The sequence below is a fragment of the Pristiophorus japonicus genome, chromosome 12, assembly GCF_044704955.1.
Source record: "Pristiophorus japonicus isolate sPriJap1 chromosome 12, sPriJap1.hap1, whole genome shotgun sequence".
Classification (NCBI taxonomy): domain Eukaryota; kingdom Metazoa; phylum Chordata; class Chondrichthyes; family Pristiophoridae; genus Pristiophorus; species Pristiophorus japonicus.
The window spans coordinates 72390044-72412717 of record NC_091988.1 but is presented as its reverse complement, the minus strand read 5'-3'; the positions used below and the strand labels follow the sequence as shown (position 1 = coordinate 72412717).

Below are 22674 nucleotides of genomic sequence, written 5' to 3'. Positions count from 1 at the left end.
GTCTGTCGGTGTCTGCAGACATTGCCTGTCACAAAATGGTTGGTCAACGCCGACTGTTTTTAACCATCTGATTATAAAGATAAAGATAAATAGGAATAAATCTCTCCATAAATGCCATTGAAACCGATGTAATTTTTATTTGGAGAAGTAGAACAATAATTATTTATTTTATATTCTGAGCTTGTTTCTCACATCCGGATTTGTTTTTGACATCCGGGTGTTTCTCACATCCGGGTCTTCTGTTTTTTACGGCCGCGCCTTCGTTTAGCTACCCCAGATATTTGCCTGAGAAGCAGGACCGTGTCAAATAATATTTTTTTTTAAATAACAGTGGGAGTCCTACATTTAATGTAGCAAAAAAAAGAAATAGAAAAATAAACATTTTAAAAAATAAAAACAAACGGCCTCCAAGCGACAGTTCACATTTAAAAAAAACCCAGCTTACAATAGCGGAGAAATGCAGCATGCTGATGGAAAGGGAGTTGAGGCCCCGGGCTGGACACACTGCAGAACGGGGCTGTGCTGGGCCGGAGGGGGAGCGGGGCAGGCGCGGATTGGGGCAGCCCCCGCCGCGGAGGGTTGTGGGGGCCTAGCGGGGGTCCTGAGCCGGCAACATCCGGGCTCTCTTCTTCTCCGGGCTCGGCGCCGCTCGCCGCAAGATGGCGGCTCCCATGCTGCGCTGGAAGCGGGTGAGCAACTGCAGCGGCCCCGTGCCCCGGCCGCGCCACGGACACCGCGCCGTCTCCATCAAGGAGCTGATGGTGGTTTTCGGCGGCGGCAATGAAGGGATCGTGGATGAGCTGCACGTTTACAATTCGGGTAAAAGAAAACACATATTATAAATATATATAATCCATGATGGTGTAAAGTTGTGGGGAGGGAGGGAGAGTGCGCGCGCGGCCGCCCAGGGCGGGATGAGGAAGATGGAGAAACAAAATGGCGGCGGGCGAGCCGGCGGACAACCGGCGCTCCTGGCGCCAAATGGCGGCCGCTTCAAAATTACCCCCAAAACCCGCCCCGCGGCCGCCGGCCCACCACCTCCCGCCGCCCCCCCCGGCCTACAACTAGCGGCGGCCCGGTGGGCGGGGAATGTTCAGCGGCACAGCGCCTGTTGATGGAGCGATAGCTGCGCGCTTTTTAAAGCTGCATAATCTTATTTTTATATTTCTTCGCTGTGTGTATATATATATTATATATATGTAATTTTTTGTATTATGTTTGTATATTATATATATTTATAAGTGCCTTGGGACGTTTTACTACATTAAAGGTGTTTTATAAATAAGTTATGTTTGTATATTATATGTTTGTGTTTTATATGTGAACTTATTTTTATATCATTTTTGTAATATATATTTATATTGTATATATATTTTTTACTTATTTTATATATATAAATGTTTGTATTATACATTTTATATTTTAACTTATTTTTTATGTATAAATTATATTTTTGTATATTTATATATACTTTTTTAAACTTATTTTTTAATATTTATATAAAGTGCCTTTCACAATCACCAGATGTCTCCAAGCCAATATTCACAGCCAATGAAGTATATAATTTTTTTTTTACATATTTTTTGTATTTATAATATTTGCGATTTTTTTTTAAATAATGCAATTTGCTAGAATTATTTATGTAACATTTTTATCTTTTTCCTGAGGGGGGAATCGAACCCTTTACAATGTCCAGTTCTCCCCGCTCTCTAGAGGGAATGTGACACGACTCCATTTCTTGCCTTGTTTTTGTGGATATTTTCCAATAAAAGTTGTCGTTTTTCCCCCTCAAGTTATTATTTGAGGCTGGTGCGCTGGGCCTGTTTGAACCCCCGTGTTTGGAGTTGAGCCGTGGTGGTTTTATGTGCAGTTCTCTGTTTCTCTCTCGTGTACAACCAGTGCATCATTTCTCTTTGGTTGTCAGGGGAAGGAGTCTCTAGGGCATCATCATGTGTAAAAGGATGTTAAAGATATTTAACATCCTCGGCAATAAAGGAAGTTTAACCGCTGCAAAAAGTTGCATCTTGAGATCCAATTCTGCCAAATGTCCCTTTTTTTTTCAAAATCAACATTTAAAAATGTTATTTAAAAGCAAACATTTGATGCATCATTTCCTGTCTGGGTTTTTTTGCTGCATTTCCCCCCAAAAATTGATGTTTATATTTATCGTTCAATATTTACTTCTTGAAATGTTTTTGTTGAGTTTTAAAATTGATCGATTTCCTGGCATGTATTGGGTTATTCGGTTCATTGACGTCGCTCAGATTGTTGCAGTTAGTGTGGGTGGGATCTAGTCTGAATTCAAAGTTGTTTAATTCAAAAGATCAGATTTTTTTTTTAAAGTGATAAATTCCTACTTTGCTTTTTTATGTTGCTTTATTTAATTTATTGGATATTGCTGATCTTTATGCGTGCAAAAAAAAAGGATTTGAAGCTTTATCAGTCTTTTATAAAACTGCCTCATTAGAAAGAAGGACTTGGATTTATCTCGCGCCTTTCACGACCACCGGACGTCTCAAAGTGCTTTAATGAAGTAACTTTGGAAGTGTAGGGGTCAAGTTTCGGCCTGAGTTGCTCCTATTTATTTGGAGCAACTGGTTTAGAATGGAGTATCTTAGAAATTGCAATTCTCGGCATTTAGTTTGCTCCAGTTCTAGTCAGTTAGAACAGTTTCATTTTGGAACAGTTTTTTTTTTCAAAAGGGGACGTGTCTGGCTACTTACGCCTGTTTTGAAAGCTTAGGCAATGAAAACTTACTCCAAACTAACTTAGAATGGAGTAGGTGTAGATTTTTGTACGATCAGAAAAACCTTGCATACACTTAGAAAATCAGGCGTAGGTAACAGGGGTGGGGGGAGTTTACAAACATGAAACACACCACTTTTATAAATAGAGCCATCATCAATAATAAATGATCAATAAATCAACCAATAAATCAATCAAAAAAATTTTAAAACTTTTTTTTTTTAAAAATTAAGTTTCTACTCACTGACTGCAGCACTGACTGTAGTGCGCATGTGCAGAGGTCCCGGCACTGTTTTCAGTGCAGGGACCTGGCTCCGCCCCCCCACAGCTTGTGTTGCACCATGCTGAGGGTCTGGATCGACCTGAGGGAGTGGAGAATACCGAGGTAAGTTTTCGGCGCGGAAATCAGGCATGGCTTAATGGCGCAGCCCGAAACTTGACCCTGTAGTCACTGTTGTAATGTGGGAAATGTGGCAGCCAATTGGCACACAAGCAAGCTCCCACAAACAGCAACGTGATAATGACCAGGTAATCTGTTTTTTTGTTATGTTTATTGAACGATAAATATTGGCTAGGGCACTGGGGATAGCCCCCCCTGGTTCTCTTCAAAATAGTGCCGTGGAATCCTTTGCGTCCACCTGAGAAGGGGCCTCGGTTTCATGTCTCTTGAAAGACACCACCTCTGATAGTGCAGTGTACCCTTAGCACTGGGGTGTCAGCTTAGATTTATTTTGTGCTTAAGTCCATGGAGTGGGACTTGAACCCACAACCTTCTGATTACAGGTGAGAGTGCTACCCACTGAGACACAGCTGACACGTACAGTGGTCTGTGGAGAAATTCACTCTTTCACACGCCATGCTTCCCCAAGTTTTTTAAAAAACAAATTCATGTGTATTTTCATCCCCAGATGCAAATATTAAAAGCTATATTTCTAATAATGTTGCTGAATCAGGAGACTTTTTAATCCAATTTGTATTTAAATCTTCACAGCCCCAATTTCCTCCTGCATGAGATTTGCTGGGTTAAAGTTCCCAGGCATTAGCAGTTTTCCAGTAGCTTTTTAAAAATTCATTCATGGGTTGTTATTGCCCTCCAGAAAATGGTGGTGAGCCGCCGCCTTGAACCGCTGCAGTCCGTGTGGTGAAGGTGCTCCCAGAGTGCTGTTGGGGAGGGAGTTCTAGGAATTTGACCCAACGACGAAGGAACGGCGATATATTTCCAAAGTCAGGATGGCGTGTGACTTGATGGGGAACTTTCAGGTGGTGGTGTTCCCATGCGCCTGCTGCCCTTGTCCTTCTAGGTGGTGGAGGTCGCAGGTTTGGGAGGTGCTGCCGAAGAAGCCTTGGCGAGTTGCTGCAATGCATCTTGTAGATGGCTCACTCCAAGTAGCCACTCTTTGCATGGGTTTCTGACTTCAAGAAGCATCACATCCGAACCCAATCTTTTCACGGCTGACATCCATAATGGTAACACGAGTGATCAGGAATCATGATCAAGTTTTTTGTAAACCTAGCCGTGGGCACCAAGACCAGTTTTATAGCTCCCCTTCTCCCTGAAGCCCAAGTATGTGAGCAATGCATTTGAAATACAAGTCTTCACAATCTAGTGATCAGAAGTGAGAGCCCTTGCTGAATGTTTTTTTAATTTCTTCCCTAGATTAGATTATGCACATTGTATGCACAGAGTCAAGATACCCAAATTGTGCTAAAAGATTTCTGACATTTTCTGGGGTTGTGTAGCTACGTCATTAGTCTGTATTCTTAGTTGGGGATTTATGTTATATAATTTTTTATTTTGAAGCGGGTGGAAGGAGCAGAGAGACCTGGAGGGTGTACATATACAAGTCGTTCCCTGGCCACCGACTCAATTCCACTCCCTGGAGATTGTCTGGGGCCGATCCAGACAGTTTGCAACCATGGTGACGTATTTGACCCCGAGATGATCTTCTGACCCCACATCTGTTCCAGCACCAAGCCAATCTCCCTCACTGCATCAGCTTATCCCAGACATGGCCATTCCAACACTTTCCTGGCCGGCTTTCCATCTTCCAACCTGAACTTGAGCGCATCTAAATCTCTGTTGCCCGTATCCCCACTCGCACCGAGTCCCACTCACCCATCACCCTCTGTGCTTGTTGACCTGCATTGGCTCCCGGTCCAGCAAAGGCTTGATTTAAAAAAAATACTTATCCTTGTTTTCCAATCTCTCCATGGCCTTGCCCCCCCACCCCATCTCTAACTTCCTCCAGTTCTACAAACCTCAAATCTCTGCTCATCCCCACATTTAATCGCTCCACCATCGGTGGCCATGCCTTCAGCTGCCTGGGCCCCAAGCCCTGAAATTCCTCCCTAAATCTTTCCACCTCTCTATCTCGCCTCCTCTAAGACGCTCCATGAAATATACCTCTTTGACTAAGCTTTTGGTCATTTGTCCAAATATCTTCTTATGTGGCTCATGGCAAATTTCATTTGATTATGCTCCTGTGAAGCACCTTGGAATGTTTTACTATGTTACAGGCTCTATATAAATGTACGTTGTTGTTTGAAGATAGCAGGACAAGTTGAGAAAGCTGTTTAAAAGGGCATACGGGATCCTTGGCGGAAAGAAATTATGCTTAACCTAAAAATGACTAGCTAGGCCCGAGCTGCAGAATTGTGTCCAATTCTGGGCACCACACTTCAGGAAGGATGTCGAGGCCCGAGAGAGAATGTAGAGGAGATTTACTAGAATGGCATCAGGATGAAAGTCTTCAGTTTTGTGGAGAGACTAGAGAAACTGACTTTGTTCTCTTTAGAACAGAGAAGATTAAGGGGAGATTTGATAGAGGTGCTTAACATCATGAAGGGTTTTGAGAGAGTAAATGAGGAAAAACTTTCCAGTGGCAGAAGTGAACCAGAGGGCACAGGTATGAGGTAATTGGCAACATATTCTATTATATGGGAAGATGAGAACATAAGTCATTGAAGTTGGCATGCAGGTACAGCAGGCGGTTAAGAAAGCAAATGGCATGTTGGCCTTCATAGCGAGGGGATTTGAGTACAGGGGCAGGGAGGTGTTGCTACAGTTGTACAGGGCCTTGGTGAGGTCACACCTGGAGTATTGTGTACAGTTTTGGTCTCCTAACTTGAGGAAGGACATTCTTGCTATTGAGGGAGTGCAGCGAAGATTCACCAGACTGATTCCCGGGATGGTGGGACTGACCTATCAAGAAAGGCTGGATCAACTGGGCTTATATTCACTGGAGTTCAGAAGAATGAGAGGGGACCTCATAGAAACGTTTAAAATTCTGACGGGTTTAGACAGGTTAGATGCAGGAAGAATGTACCCAATGTTGGGGAAGTCCAGAACCAGGGGACACAGTCTGAGGATAAGGGGTAAGCCATTTAGGACCGAGATGAGGAGAAACTTCTTCACCCAGAGAGTGGTGAACCTGTGGAATTCTCTACCACAGAAAGTTGTTGAGGCCAATTCACTAAATATATTCAAAAGGGAGTTAGATGAAGTCCTTACTACTAGGGGGATCAAGGGGTATGGCGAGAAAGCAGGAAGGGGTACTGAGGTTGCATGTTCAGCCATGAACTCATTGAATGGCGGTGCAGGCTAGAAGGGCCGAATGGCCTACTCCTGCACCTATTTTCTATGTCTATGTTTCTAACATAAGAAATAGGAGCAGCAGTCGGCCGTACGGTCCCTGGAGCCTGCTCCGCCATTCGATAAGATCATGGCCGATCTTCAACCTCAACTCCACTTTCCTGCCCGATCTCCATATCTCTTGATTGCCTTAGAGTCCCAAAATCTCAGCCTTGAATACACTTAACGATTCAGCATCCACAACCCTTTTAAGGTAGAGAATTGCAAATAATGCAGCCTCATAGGTACACAAACTGAACTCGGAAATAAGCCAGATCCTGCTGCCATGTTTTCGTCACATCCCCCCCCCGCCTCCCTCCCCCCCCTCCCCAAATTATAAATTCCCGTGTCCACATTTGCCTGTGCCAGCTCGCCATGCTGTGATTACTGTACCTGGCCACATGTGGCTTTGTGTCTCACCTGTGAACATCCTCTCAGAACCGCTCTGGAAAATGTCAAAGCCTAAGGGTGCCATGTTATTTTTGTCCTATTTTTAATCTCTTTCTCTTTCTCTGCCCCCCCCCCCCCCCCCCCTCCCCGGAATAATTTGATTTTCGATTATTCCCATCATTCTTCTCACCTCACGCCTGGTCTGTCCCCGTTTTAATTCAAAAGTTAAGTCTGATTTTTTTTTTCTCCCCTGCTTTTTGAGCCTGCCTTTTCCTATTCGGCATTATGTTTTTCTCTGTAGACACTCAATGGCCCTTTCCCCAAAATTACTGCTGCAGAAAATCTTGTAATTTTCAATGATGGATTGCAAATAATTTGAAGGGATCTAATTTCAGATCCCAATTTCCCCCAGATTGCTGGGTAGGTGGTTGAGGAAGATGAAAAATGGGGTGGGTAAGAGAGAGAATAATAAAATGACCCAGATATCCCACCTCTTCCCCTTTGAGCTACCTGTATCAGCTGTGGCTCAGCGGGTAGCACTCTCGTCACTTGAGACAGAAGTTTCTGAGTTCAAGTCCCACTCCAGAGAATTAAGCACAAAAATCTAGGCTGACACTCCTAGTGCATTGCTGAGGGAGAGCTGCACTATCAGAGGTGCCGTCTTTCAGATAAGACGTTAAACCGAGGTCCTGTCTGCTCTCAGGTGGACGTAAAAGATCCCATGACACTATTTCAATGAAGAGCAGGTGAGTTCTTCCCGGTGTCCTGGGCCAATATTTATTCCTTAATCAACATTACTAAAAGCTATCACATCACTGGGAGCTTGCTGTGCACAAATTGGCTGCCGTTTTTCATACATTACAACAGTGACTGTATTTCAAAAGTACTTCATTGGGTGTAAAATGCTTTCGGACATCCTGAGGTCATGAAAGTTATTTTCCTTTTTTACCAACTTAAGTCTTGTATTTAAAAAAATTATTTCACGGGATGTGGGTGTCACTGGCAAGACCAGCATTTAAAGGTCTTGAGAAGGTGGTGGTGAGCTGCCACCTTGAACCACTACAGTCGATGTGATGAAGGTGCTTCCACAGTGCTGTTAGGGAGGGATTTCTAGGATTTTGACCCAGTGATGATGAAGGAACGGTGATATACTTCCAATTCAGGATGGTTTGTGAGTTGGAGGTGATGGTGTTCCCATGCGCCTATTGCCCTTATTCTTCCAGATGGTGGTAGGTCATGGGTTTGGGAGGTGCTGCTGAAGAAGTCTTGGTGAGTTGCTGCAGTGCATCTTATAGATGGCATCCACTGCAGTGATGGTAGGCCGGTGTTGGAGGGAGTGAATGTTTAATGTGGTGGATGGGCTTCCAGTCAAACGACTGCTTTGTCCTGGATGGTGTCGAGCTTCTTGAGTGTTCGACCTGCGCTCATCCAGGCAAGTGGAAAGTATTCCATCACACTCCTGACTTGTGCCTCGTAGATGGTGAACAGCCTCTGATCTGTTCTTATTGCCACAGTATTTATGTGGCTGGTCCAGTTAAGTTTCTGGTCAGTGGTGACCCTAGGATGTTGATGGTGGGGGATTCGGCAATGGTGATGCCGTTGAATGTCAAAGGGCGATGGTTAGACTCTCACTTGTCAGAGATAGTCATAGCCTGACACTTGTGTGGTGCGAATGTTACTTGCCATTTATCAGCCCAAGCCTGAATGTCATCCAGGTCTTGCTGCATGCGGGCATGGACTGCTCCATTATCTAAGAGTTGCGAATGGCACTGAACACTGTGCAGTCATCAGCGAACATCGTCACTTCTGACATGATGAAGGGAAGGTCATTGATGAAGCAGCTGAAGATGGTTGGGCTAGGGCACTAATCTGAGGAACTCCTGCAGCAATGTCCTGGGGCTGAGATGATTGACCTCCAACTACCACAACCAACTTCCTTTGTGCTAGGTATGACTCCAGCCAGTGGAGTGTTTTCCCCCGATTCCCATTGACTTCAGTTTTTTTTTAAGGCTCCTTGATGCCACACTTGGTCAACTGCTACCTTGATGTCAAGAGCCGTCACTCTCACCTCACTTCTGGAATTCAGCTCTTTTGTCCATGTTTGGACCAGGGCTTTAATGAGGTCTGGAGCCTAGTGGTCCTGGTGGAACACAAACTGGGCATTGGTGAGCAGGTTATTGGTGAGTAAGTGCCGCTTGATTGCGTTGTCGACAATACCTTCCATCATTTGGCTGATGATTGCGAGTAGACTGATGGGGCAGTACTTGGTGGGATTGGATCTGTCCTGCTTTTTGTGGACAGGGCATACCTGGGCAGTTTTCCATATTGTTGGGTAGTTGCCAGTGTTGTAGTTATACTGGAACAGCTTGGTTAGAGTCGCAGCTAGTTCTGGAGCACAAGTCTTCAGCATGACAGCCGGGATGTTGTCTGTGCCCATAGCCTTTGCTGTATCCAGTGTGCTCGGCCGTTTCTTGACATCACGTGGAGTGAATGAAATTGGCTGAATACTGACTACTTTGATAGTTGGAACCTCAGGAGGAGGCCGATATGGATCATCCACTCGGCACTTCTCATTGAAGATGGTTGCAAATGCTTTCGCCTTTTCTTTTGCACTCGCGTGCTGGGCTTCACCATCATTGAGGATGGGGATATTCATAGAGCCGCCTCCTTCAGTGAGTTGTTTAATGGTCCACCACCATTCATGACTGGATGTGGCAGGACTGCAGAGCTTTGATCTGATCTGTTGATTGTGGATCGCTTAGCTCTGTCTATAGCATGCTGCTTCCGCTTTTTTAGCATGCATGTAGTCCTGTGTTGCAGCTTCTCCAGGTTGGCTCCACATTTTTAGGTTTGCTTGGTGCTGCTCCTGGCATACTCTTCTACACTCCTCATTGAACCAAGGTTGGTATCTTGGCTTGATGGTAATGGTAAGATTCTCCTGAAAACCTAACCCTTTGACCAAGCTGTTGATCATCTGCCGTAATTTCTTCCTGCATGGCTTGGTGTCAGATTTATTTGTTGTCTTATAGCACTACTGCGAAGTGCCTTGAAACATTTTACTATGTTAAAGGCGCTATATAAATAAAAGTTGTTTTTGTTATGCCGGGCCATACGGTTACAGATTGTGGTGGAATACAATGCTGCTGTTGATGGCCCACGTTGCCTCATTGGTGCCAAGTTTTGAGCTGCTAGATCTATTCTGAATATATCCCATTTAACACGGTGGTAGTGCCACACAACCCGATGGAGAGTGTCCTCAGTGTGAAGATGGGATTTCGTCTCCACAGGAACTGTAAGGTGGTCACTGCTACCAATGCTAAGAACATAAGAAATAGGAGCAGGACTCAGCCATACGGCCCCTCAAGCCTGCTCCGCCATTCAATAAGATCATGGCTGATCATTGACCTCAACTCTACTTTCCCGCCCGATCTCCCTATCTCTTGATTCCCCTAGAGTCCAAGAATCTTATCAATGAATATACTCAAAGACTCCGCATCCACAGCCCTTTAGGGCAGTGAATTCCAAAGATTCACAACACTGAAGAAATTCTCGGTCTTAAATGGTCTACCCCTTATCCTGAGACTGTGCCCCTTAGTTCTAGACACTCCAGCCAGTCTCTCAGCATCTACCCTGTCAACCCCCCTCAGAATCTTGTATTTTTCAATAAGATCACCTCTCGTTTTTCTTAACTCCAGAGAGTATAGGCCCATTCCACCCAATCTCTCATCATAAGAGAACCTTTTATGTGGCACCTTATCGAATGCCTTTTGGAAATATATTACATCTACTGGTTACCCTTTATCTACCTGCTAATTACATCCTCAAAAAATGAATTTGTCAAACATGATTTCCCTTTCATAAAACCAGTTGACTCCACTTAATCATGTAATGATTTTCTAAGTGTCCTGATACCACTTCTCTAACAATGGATTCCAGCATTTTCCTGACGACTGATGTCAGGCTAACTGGCCTGTAGTTCCCCGTTTTCTCGCTTCCCTCCTTGAATAGCGGTGTTACATTTGCTACCTTCCAATCCACTGAGACCATTCTAGAATCTAGGGAATTTTGGAAGATCAAAACTAATACTGTCATGGACAGATGCATCTGCAATAGCTAGATTGGTGAGGACGAGGTCCAGTAGATATTTCCACTCGTATTGGTTCTCTCACCACCTGCCACAGGCCTAGTCTGGCAGCTGTGTCCTTCAGAACTCGGTCAGTTCAGTCAGTCGTGGTGCTACTGAGCCACTCTTGGTGATTGACACCTGGAGTACATTCTGTGCCCTTGCTACCCGCAGTACTTCTTCAAAGTGGTGTTCAACATGGAGGAGTAATGATTCATCAGCTGAGGGAGATAGGAGGCAGGAGGTTTCCATAGCCATGCTTGACCTGAAGCCATGAGATTTCATGGGGTCCAGAGTCAATGTTGAGGACTCCCAGTGTTAATACGGATTCTTTTTCCCTCAATCTGTTTCAGCGAATACACTGACACACGAACACCTTGCTGCCTTTTCTGTAAAAGACCTTTATTGAAGATTCTCCGGCCAGGACTTGTCAAGACAAAGGGACACTCTCAATCAGAGCCTGTTTACCTTCCCCTGGACAAGCCCTTTTTTCAGCGCGAAATACCAGCAGTTATACATTTTCAAAACAGAACACATTTGATTAATATTTGGTCTATCCAATCCCTTTCTGCCTCCCCCCCCCCCCCCCCCGAGTACGTCCAATGGCAGGCAAGAAAGTCTCCCAATTAGGGCTGGTGTCAGGGTCAGGTTAGTTATAGCTTCGCTACACTGTCTTCCCTTATCAGTAAAGAATCCAATTAGTTTCCCTTCCTCCTTTATAAGTAAAAGCTATTACTTTTCCCCTCCTATCTAGGATTGCTTTCTTTCTTTGTGCCGCCTTGCGTCTTCTCATGACCCGTGTTTAACCTCAACCTCAACTCTTGGTAACCCCTTTTTTTTCTGTCAATTCTACAGTTGTCTGCATCATGATATTTCTTTAGCTATTTTCCCATGATTCTCTATCTCCATCCTTTTGCCACATTCTCTATCCATCTACCACATTCGCAACCCTTCTTTACACATTCTCATTCCCCCCTTTTATCATTCCATGATAATCCTGGTGCTTATTCCAGGAGTATCGCGTTTAGCCGTGCGCATTCTCTTTCCTGATCCTCCTTGTTGTCTGTGAGTCCGCCTCGAGCCTCTTCGCAAGGTCTTATCAATGTCTGTTTCGGTTCTCGCATCGTATCCTGTCGGAATATTATTGAATTGATAACTTCTGGAGCCTTGGTACAAGGCCGAAGAGAAGCCTTTTACCTCCTTATGGGCCAGTGCAGGAACCAGCACTTTAACCCTTGTCCCGCTGGTACCCCTAATGCCAAATGTCTCTTACAATTCCCCCCCCTTTTGGGCCTCGGCTATACGTCAAGCTGGCCATATTTCCCAGTAACTATCTCCCTGTAGGCAAGTTCCAGATAGGTTCGTTCACCTGGGTGGCCATCTCCCAAGCTTCGGGACCTCCTGAAACCTTCTCACAGAGTTATATAAGGTAAGTCCTTCCTGTAGGACTGCTTAAATTTTCATCCCTTATGGCTTTAATCATAGTGCGTGCCCTGACTTATCGTTTGGCCTGTTTAATTCGTGCACATGTTAATCCCATCATGACCATCAGAACCAGACCCTGTATTACTACAAGTACATGTGATATTATTCTTAGCCATTGGTGAATTTGAATATTAAGTCCAATGTCCCACAGCTTTGAGTACCAGGGCTGATCAGCCAGCATTGCGTTAGTGTCTCTCTGTAAGTTGTTTATTTCTTCCATCAGCCGGACATACTGTCGTCTTTGATTCTGGATTCCTTCCACCAAACGTAATTGTTCCTCATTTAGTTCCGGTATCTGTTTGCCTTGCGGTTCCCATACCGCCTCTTCATACCCTTCTCGGAGAGTATCCGTGATTGTTCCGTGGATGATTTCCGTTGTTTCGGGATATATGTGGTATCCATTTACATCTATTCCCATGGGCCTGAAACACAAGTTAGGGTTGGTGATGACACAGGGGGTGGACTCCTCCCCTGGTCTTGATCGTCAGGTTGGCTGCTCCTGTGCTCCATTCCCTTGTGGAGCAGCGATTGTTTCGGAATTGTGTTTGAGAGGAGTGATACTCAGCATGCATCCGTTTGTTTGGTGGAATCTGCAATCGTCATTCGTGGCGTACCTCGACATAAAACCACTTGGTTAATTTTATAGCAGTCAGTTATATCAATGCCTTTGGTACTATTGTTAATTTTAATCACCCGTCTGGCAGGCTGATGGTAACATAACTGAGTTTGGTTTCTCACTTCACCAATATTATCGATCTGATACAAGGGGTCTCCCTTTGTTACATCATACTGTGGTATGGACAACATAAATCCGATCATATTCACCTGCCCAGTAATACATTTGAATTTCGGCATCCATGCGTGACTATTCCTTCGTACCTCGCATGTGTTATTCATTTTTTTATCTAGAGTCCAATTGTTAAGTATGCTGTTCGGGATCCAATCTGGTATGTCTCCATTCTGGAGTTGCTCCAAATTATGTTGTACCTCACTTAATATCCAGGCCCCATACCCGGAGCAAACTATCTCAGCCTGTAATCGTTTACTTATATCTTTCCCCATTGCGTGGATCAATTTTAATGTCTTGGCATTTCGGCAATGTATGGGCCACTTGTAACAGTTCCTCTTCCACGCCATCTCCCAACAGCGCTTGTAGGGCTTGGTTATCCAAGTCCCTCCCCACTAAACCACTCATGACTCCGCCATTACGTTGTTAACCCGGTCGTATATTGCCTACAGGCCTATGGAATTCATCGTCATTACCCCTTCCGCATAACCCGTGCCTAGTGTTTCCAGTATTCCCCTTTTTGTTCGACCTTGCCCTGTTCCATTTCTGACATTAAATCTCAGGGTAGTGGGTTCCAGGCCTTCGAGGATCCGTTGTGCCAGGTTCTGGTATAGACTTATAGGCCCCAAGTTTCCACACGAGGCAAAACAGGCGCCCGTTTTTCGTGCCGAAAACGGCGCCTGAAAAAAAACGCGTTATTCTCGAGCGCTTTGCAGCTCGATGTCTGCTTGGCGCGGCGCCCAGGGGGCGGAGCCTACCACTCACGCCGATTCTGTAAGTAGGAGGGGGCGGGTACCATTTAAATGAGTTTTTTTCGTGCCGGCAACCCTGCGTGTGCGCATTGGAGCATTCGCGCACGCGCATGTGTAAAGGAAACATTGGCACTCGGCCATTTTTGTAGTTCTTTGTAGCTGTTCAATTTTTAAAATTTTTTAATAAAACCACATTGCCCTTCCATGATCAGCACTGAGGCTTCTTGCAGCTTTCTCCCCCTGCCGTCGGTCGGGCCTGTCGGGAATGGCTGCCTCAACTTCTGAGGCTTCCTGCAGCCTTCTCACTGTCTTCCCCCCCCCCTGCCGTCGGGAACGGCTGCCTCAAGTTCTGAGGCTTGCTGCAGCCTTCTCCCTGCCTCTCTTTTCCCCCCCCCCCCCCCCGCTGCCGTCGGTCGGGCCCTCACTGCCTCGCCCCCTGCCGTCGGGAACGGCTGCCTCAACTTCTGAGGCTTCCTGTAGCCTTCTCCCTGCCTCCCCCCCCGCTGCCGTCGGTTGGGCCCTCACTGCCTCCCCCCCCTGCTGTCAGGAACGGCTCCTGCAGCCTTCTCACTGCCTCACCCCCCTGCCATCAGGAAACCCCTGCCTGAAGCACTCTCTCACCGTTGTAGGAACATGATTTATTTAATCTTTTCTTTGCTTATAAATTTTTATTCAGGTTGGATTTATTTGTATTAGTATAACTAAGGATTTATTGTAGAATGTAATGACTTCCCTTCTTCCCCCCCCCCCAACCCCCCCCCCCCACCTCGTTCCGGACGCCTAATTTGTAACCTGCGCCTGATTTTTTAATGTGTAGACAAGGTTTTTTTCAAGCCTACAAAAATCTTCACTTGCTCCATTCTAAGTTAATTTGGAGTACGTTTTCACTGGAAACTTTCAAATCAGGCGTCAGTGGCCGGACACGCCCCCTTTTGAAAAAAAAATTCTGTTCAAAAGTGAAACTGTTCTACCTGACTAGAACTGCAGAAAACTTAAATGTGGAGAATTCCGATTTCTAAGATACTCCGTTCTCCACCAGTTGCTCCTAAAAATCAGGAGCAAATCATGTGGAAACTTGGGGGCGTGGTTTCATTCCCACAGAAGCTAGGAAAAATGATATCCATTAGGTTCAGTATAAGTAGTCGCTGACGCACCCTAAATTATATCCTTTCTTTAGATTCTTTTATTACTAGCCCACCCCTTTTAGGTTGTATTCCTTCTTGTTTGTGCTGCGCATGATCAATACCGGCTTCTCCGTGTTGTTACCGTGTCACGCTTCAGGACATACACCTTATATTCCAGAGACCTCCCTTGGTCTTTATTTTATCCCACTGGCCAGTTTTCCTAAACATCCTGGGGTCCCATCCCCTTTTTTGCTCCGTTCTGTTCCCACCCTTCTGTACTTGCGGGGTGGGTTTGGCTGCTTGTTTGCAGCTTCGTCCGCCCAGGCATGAGCTTCTAGAACTGAAATTCCATCCAGTTGGATTTCTGCGCCCTTCCCCTTTTGGTCCTATGAACTTGCTCCTGTCCTTGGAATCTACTGGCGCCCATGGCATCGGCAGCCTGCTGCATTACAACCTTCCTTAATACAATATACATAGCCATGCGTTAAAATAAGTTCTGTCCTTGCTCCAGTCCTTGGCTGCTGGGTTGCATATTTCGGCAGTCAAATTAAACAAAGCTAGTTCATGTAGTTGTGTCTTTCCTGCCTGTGCTATATCTCTCGTAGTCCATCTGTATTATCCAGTGCTTGCGTGGGCCTTAAGGTTCCCAGTATCCTGAGTCTCCAGAGTTGAAGTAGCCGCTGCGGTCCCATCTCGGTGAGTGTTTTATCTGCAAATTTTAAACAGATAGCCTGGTCGTCACCAGGTGTTAGGTTCTGGTCTACTCATCTTTTATCCATGCATGTTGCGGTCACTCTGTGAAATCTGAGTTAAAGTTAGGTTGGGTTTGTAGACCACACTTGCCCACCGTGGGGTACATTGGCTCTATTACCATAGGTGATGGTGCTATAGCTGCGCACTGCAATATCCTTCTGGCCTCGTTTAAAAAAAAAATCTCTTCCAGCTTATTTATCTTAGCTTTTAACTCTTGAATTTGTTTTGTTTGAGTATCTTTCTTTTATTTGTATCAGGTGAGTATTATTACATAGGCTAGTTCTGTTTTTATTTTTATTTTGACTATCGCACCATTTCTTGTTAGGTGAGTTTTTTTATTCTATTAAGAAATCCAAATTAATAATGTCCAGTATAAAACAGCTGTCAATGGAAAGGGTTAACTCCTTTACAGGTTTGTAAAGCCTGATGTCATTACGTGACTTCACGTAATCATCCGAAAAATTCTTTTTTCTTAAGTCTTTGTGCCTTCAAAACTTGCTTAGAAATTAGGAATCTGTTAAAACAGCAGAAATCATTAGTAAAGCCGTCATAATAAAAGTCTTCTCATCAGGGAAGACGGCATTTTAGAGTAAACTCCAATGTTTTCTTAACTTCTAATTGCCAAAGATTTTTTTTTGATTGATTTAAAACGAGACCACACATTTTTAATAGCTATTTTGTTTACTGAAATCCAATTTTCTCACACGCTGTGTACATTCTAACATTTCGTTTTATTTTATGGTCCCGTTCACTGGGCAAATCTTGTGTTTTATTTCTCTCTCAGCACAAAATCTAAACATCCGTGCCAGTTCCATTTTCTATAAGAATTTTAAAATTTAGTAAGATTCTCTAATTCCCAGTGCTTTCTGTGCTGAGTTCGCATAGCTTAGTTCTCCTCGTTATTTTCAAAACCCTCCTGCTTGTTTAGACTGTTCGGGACTTTTCTAGATAAACACCGTTTATTCTGGAAATCTTTTCAAACTGCAGTGAAATTTTCTCGTAATTTAAAATCATTATTACTGTAGAATGTCTTTTACCTCTTCCAATTTTTTTTCTTTTTTCCTAATTAAACCAATATCTTTCTTTTACAGCAAACATCAACTAGTATTTAATAAGTTATGTCTTTTTCCATCACAAACATTTTTTTCAGCACTTATTTAGTACGTTACATCTTTTTTCAAACCTTTTAGTTTTATATCTCCTTTTTTCTTGAAGAGATCAGATTTAATTTAATAATTTTTTTTTGAATCCACCTCAGTATTTTGCTGTGCCTTCTCTTAATATCTCAAAATTCCAATTCAAATTTTGTAATTTCAATCTTTATTTAAAACTTTCTTTTGAGCTAGAAGCTTTTTTTTAAAAAGGCATTCTTTATCTCATTCCGAGACTAAATTTATGTCTTTCAACCCAATGTAATCAATCCTTTGTGCATTTCCTAGCTCCGTAACTTATCATCCGAATAAATCCACACCTGCGTTCCTAACTTAAAATGTCTTAAAACTTCCCACATACAGGACAACACTACAAAGGGTTGAAAAAAACTTTCACTCTGTTTGGAGAAGTGGGTGGAGCTAAAATAAACAAACAGTTGCTCCACTCTTCCAAACAGGCTTTTTTAAAAAATATGAAAACATAAAAATTCATTCCGCAGTCAAAAAATCACAAAAGGACTCTCACTCAACGACAGACATTCACAAAAGTCTCTCTTCATTCAACAAAGCTTATTAATTTTTTTTCTTTGGCCGGCTCTATTTTTGGATCCATGATTGCTAAATCCCGCGTCGCCCCGCGGTAAAGAAATATTTTATCCTTACACAATTTCTTTTATCCTTACACAATTCCTCGCGTCGCCCCGCGATTTAGTTTTATACAATTTCCCTTTTCTTCCGCGTCACCCCGCGGTTTTCCTATTCGCGTCGCCGCGCGATAATCTATTTCCCTATCCCTCCGCGTTGCCCCGCGGTTTTCCTATTCGCGTCGCCGCCCGATAGTCTATTTCTCTATCCCTCTGCGTCGCCCCGCGGTTTTCCTATTCGCTTCGCCGTGCGATTTAAGTCCAATCAGCGCCTAGACGGACTAAGTGATATACAAAGTCGACGTCGTACCTGACTTGTTTCCTAAGTTAAAAGATATTCGCCAGATTGACCTGGATCTCATTCAGACGCTACCAGAGAACCAGCGAGTGGCAAAACTTTCTTCAGACTTTTGGGACTGGAGCAAACCAAAGTGGTATTTAAAAAGTACTCACTCCAGTGGCCACTTTCCTCCTGTCTTGTCCGAGGCTAGTTCGGTTCTTAATTCGCAAGCTTTCGGCAGCCGTCTGTTGAGATCCCACTTCTGACACCAAATGTTAATACGGATTCTTTTTCCCTCAATCTGTTTCAGCGAATACACTGACACACGAACACCTTGCTGCCTTTTCTGTAAAAGACCTTTATTGAAGATTCTCCGGCCGGGACTTGTCAAGACAAAGGGACACTCTCAATCAGAGCCTGTTTACCTTCCCCTGGACAAGCCCTTTTTTCAGCGCGAAATACCAACAGTTATACATTTTCAAAACAGAACACATTTGATTAGCACTTGGTCTATCCAATCCCTTTCTGCCTTCCCCCCCCCCCCCCCCCCCCCCCCCCGAGTACGTCCAATGGCAGGCAAGAAAGTCTCCCAATTAGGGCTGGTGTCAGGGTCAGGTTAGTCATAGCTTCGCTACACTGTCTTCCCTTATCAGTAAAGAACCCAATTAGTTTCCCTTCCTCCTTATCAGTAAAAGCTATTATTTTTCCCCTCCTATCTAGGATTGCTTTCTTTCTTTGTGCCGCCTTGCGTCTTTCTCATGACCCGTGTTTAACCTCAACCTCAACTCTTGGTAACCCCTTTTTTTTCTGTCGATTCTGCAGTTGTCTGCATCTTGACATTTCTTTAGCTATTTTCCCATGATTCCCTATCTCCATCCTTTTGCCACATTCTCTATCCATCTACCACATTCGCAACCCTTCTTTACACATTCTCACCAGGGCCACCCTCTCCCGACTGTATACCACTGTGCCGCCACCCCTGGTGGGTCTGTCCTGCCAATGGGACAGGACAGACCCAGGGATGGTGATGGAGGAGTCTGGGACATTGGCTGAGAGGTATGATTCTGTGAGTATGACTGTTAGGCTGTTGCTTGACTAGTCTGTTGGACTAATTTTGGCACGTCGCCAGATGTTGCTGAGGAGGACTTTGCAGGTTTGACTGGGTTGCGTTCGTAGCTTGTGCCGAGTTCGATGCCGGGTGGTCCGTCCGGTTTTATGGCTTGCTAGGTCATTAAGAGCCAACCACATTGCTGTGGGTCTGGAGTCACATTACTTAAACCAGTTTTTTAATCCAGATTTATTTAATTAACTGAATTTAAATTTCACAGCAGCTGTGGTGAGATTTGAACTCTTGTCTCTGGGTCATTCGTCGAGGCCTCTGAATTACTAGTCCAGTAACATAACCACTATGCCATCGTTCCCGGTAAATGTGTGGGTTCATGCCCCACTTGAGCACGTAATCGAAGCTGACACTTCCTCATGCACTATTTTGTAGACTCTCACTCGTGTGAAGAACAATACATTGTCTTTTAAAAAAAAAAAAAAAAATTACTAAAATGCTGGAAATACTCAGGTCAGTCAGCAGCTGTGGAGAGAGAAACAGAGTTAAAGTTTCAGGATGATGACCTTTCAGCAGAATAGATTTTGTCTGCTTTCTACAGCTGTGAATAAGATGGATGCCCTGGTGGGGAGGCCTTGCTGCCTGCACTTTATAATTCAGTGCTTTATTTATTTTGGCCGATTCTTGGGCAGTCCCAGCTGTGTTTGTCTTTCAGCCACTAGGAGCACTGAACTGAGGTGAGAAACTTCTGGGAAAGTTGACTAAAAGATAACCCTAGTGTTGCACTCTCTTGGTTCATGTCTGAGCTTAGCATATGTACTCAGTCCTGTCTCTTTTTTAAAAGCTGATTTTATTTTGTTGGATAAGTTTCAAAAGGCATTTTTCTTTTTTATTCTGCTTTTAGTGCATCGAGAATACGAGGAGTTTGAAACCCTGAATTTATTATCCGTGATTAGTCAAGAACTCCATTCTTGTTGGATCATGCAACTACCTGGATGGTAGAAGGTGAACTAGATTGACCTTGGTCCGTCGTCATCGAGTAATCCCTTTGCATCTCATCACATTCTGTGGGATGATGCCGTCAGTTATTTTTGATCATCAAAGTCAAGTTGTATTTGAATAAGCATTTACATATGGTGTACACTTTGATTCTCCCATCTTCCCTTTTTGCTGCTTCAATTTTTATTTCTTGCGGTTGATGTTGCGTATATAGATTTTCAAAAGGCGTTTGATAAAGTACCACGGTAGACTTGTTAGCAAACTTGAAACCCGTGGGATTCAAGGGGCAGTGGCTGCGTGGATACAATGTTGGCTAAGGGATATTGCCTAACTTTTGCTTGCCATCATCCTACAGAGACTAGATGAGGTTCACCTCCACTGTCCCACGGTTCAATGGCAGGGTGCATAGCAGGTTCTAACAAAGCAGCGCAAAGTGGCAAAGCTTTGTCCGGAGTGAATACTTGCCTTGCTGGCTTAACTCATTGGCTTTGCTTCAATGTACTTGGGACTGAAAAATCCCTCCATGGCCTTGCCCCTCCCTATCTCTGTAATCTCTTCCAGCCCCCCCCCACCGAGATGTCTGTGCTCCTCTAATTCTGCCCTCCTGAGCATCCCTGATTATAATCGGTCAACCATTGGTGGCCGTGCCTTTTGTTGCCTAGGCCCTAAGCTCTGGAAGTCTCTGCCTAAACCTCTCCGCCTCTCTACACCTCTTTCCTCCTTTAAGACGCTCCTTAAAACCTACCTCTTTGACCAAGCTTTTGGTGTAAAAAATTTTTTGTCTCATAATACTCCTGTGAATCGCCATGGACACTTCACTGTTATAAATATAAGTTGTTGAAAGCAAACTAAAACAGCAGCGGGTTGGAAATTTTAACGTGTTGTTTAAAAATAATAAATTGCATCACTTTATCCCCCCTGAGGATACGGTTCCTTAAAGGAATATTCTGTGCACAGGCCCTGCGATAGCCTGAAGCTATCAGCTTTCCTGTTTTTGATTTTAGTTATTTTTAAACAAGCTACTGGTTCTCCCATTGCCCTACTCCTGTTGCATCAGTGGATATGCTGTTTTATTCCATTTTACGTGGAATAAATAATCAGCGCCGCTAGTTTATAGTGGATGAATGTGTCAAACTATTTTTATATAGCGCCTGTTAATGTACTAAAACATCCCAAGATCTTTCACAGGAGCATTATCAAACAAAATTTGACACCCTGCCACTAACGTTCCCTGTGAGCTGCACTTTGTTCTGTGCAGTCTAATATTTATTTTAATGCATGGTCCCTTTAAATTTCTATGCATGCACGGTATTCACAGTGGAGAAGCCGGTGAGCGGCCTGCGCAGGACCTTTCAGATTGGGATCATTGTGTGCCACATGAGATATTTGGACAGGTGGGAGGTAGGTTTTAAGGAGCATCTTAAAGGAGGAGAGATCTGTAGAGAGACACAGGTTTAGGGAGGGAATTCCAGTGCGTAGGGCCTTGGCAGCTGAAAGCATGGTATTCTGGGATTGTTAATGGTGTTTTGGGGTTTGAATGGGACTTGGATGTGGGAGGAAGAGGCTTTCCACTGTAGTTGGTGATGGTACTGTACCTTCAGTCCAGCTGGTCTTGCCAACTTCTGTCCACTATTTCATGCACCTTTGTGTTGCCCTGGAAACTGCAGTCAGAGTTGGAGAGAAATGAACAGTTGCTTTTCTTTGTCCTTTCGCTGTCTTGTTTTGCTACTGCCAGTCTTTGTACTTTGCCACCTTGGGAAGGTGGTGGTGAGCTGCTACCTTGAACCGCTGCACTTCATGTGGTGATGGTGCCTGCTTGATTGGCATCCCATCCACCACCTTCAACATTCACTCCCTCCACCACCGGCGCACCGTGGCTGCAGCGTGTACCATCTACAAGATGCACTGCAGCAACTCGCCAAGGCTTCTTCGGCAGCACCTCCCAAACCCGCGACCTCTACCACCTAGAAGGACAAGGGCAGCAGGTGCATGGGAACACCATCACCTGCAAGTCACACATGATCTTGACATGGGAATATATCGTTGGATCTAAATCCTAGGACTCTAACTAACAGCACTATGGAGCAATGTTCCCTCTAAGCTGCGCGCTTCTGTGGCTACGCAGCTGTCTAGAAGGTATGACGCAGGCCGCTCACAAGCTGTTCCCTCTAAGATACTGTGCATGCACAGCAGCTAACTGGTCTGTGACAGTTCAAGAAAACTGCTCACCACCACCTTCCCAAGAGCAATTAGGGATGGGTAATAAATGCTGGCCTTGCCAGCGATGCCCACATCCCAGGAATGTAAAATACCAAGACTGGCAATAGCAAAAAAAACCTTGCATTTATGTCGCGCCTTTAACACAAAACTTCCTCCAGTACCGCCCCTGTTATTCATCAGAGAGTCTTGACAATGAGAGCAGGCAGGCAATTCAACCATGGAGGGCACAATAGCTGAACCTGATGCTATCCTCAGCCACTGGCTACATCTTTGGGCATCTAGCAAGGAAGACTGGTGAATGATCCAGAGAGGGGCCATTGTCTGAATGTGTAAAGAAGGGTTGTGAATGTGGTAGATGGATAGAGAATGTGGCAAAAGGATGGAGATAGGGAATCATGGAAAAATAGCTAAAGAAATGTCAAGATGCAGACAACTGCAGAATCGACAGAAAAAAAAGGGGTTACCAAGAGTTGAAGTTGAGGTTAAACACGGGTCATGAGAAAGACGCAAGGCGGCACAAAGAAAGAAAG

At 44.5% G+C, this 22674-nt stretch overlaps 1 protein-coding gene across 4 annotated transcripts in view; it reads left to right on the top strand.

The window, feature by feature from the left end:
- Nucleotides 1-654: 654 nt before the first annotated feature.
- Nucleotides 655-22674, top strand: part of LOC139277334 (host cell factor 1-like) — a 122558-nt gene continuing 100538 nt past the window's right edge. For 2 of the 4 annotated variants that reach the window (XM_070895661.1, XM_070895660.1), the window contains exon 1: nucleotides 655-819. In XM_070895661.1, the coding sequence (XP_070751762.1) occupies nucleotides 660-819 (160 nt within the window). In that variant the 5' untranslated portion in view covers nucleotides 655-659. Of the gene's footprint in view, nucleotides 820-12275; nucleotides 12319-19829; nucleotides 19931-22674 lie in introns of those variants that run through there. The other 2 variants (XM_070895662.1, XM_070895663.1) reach the window with 2 other exon arrangements.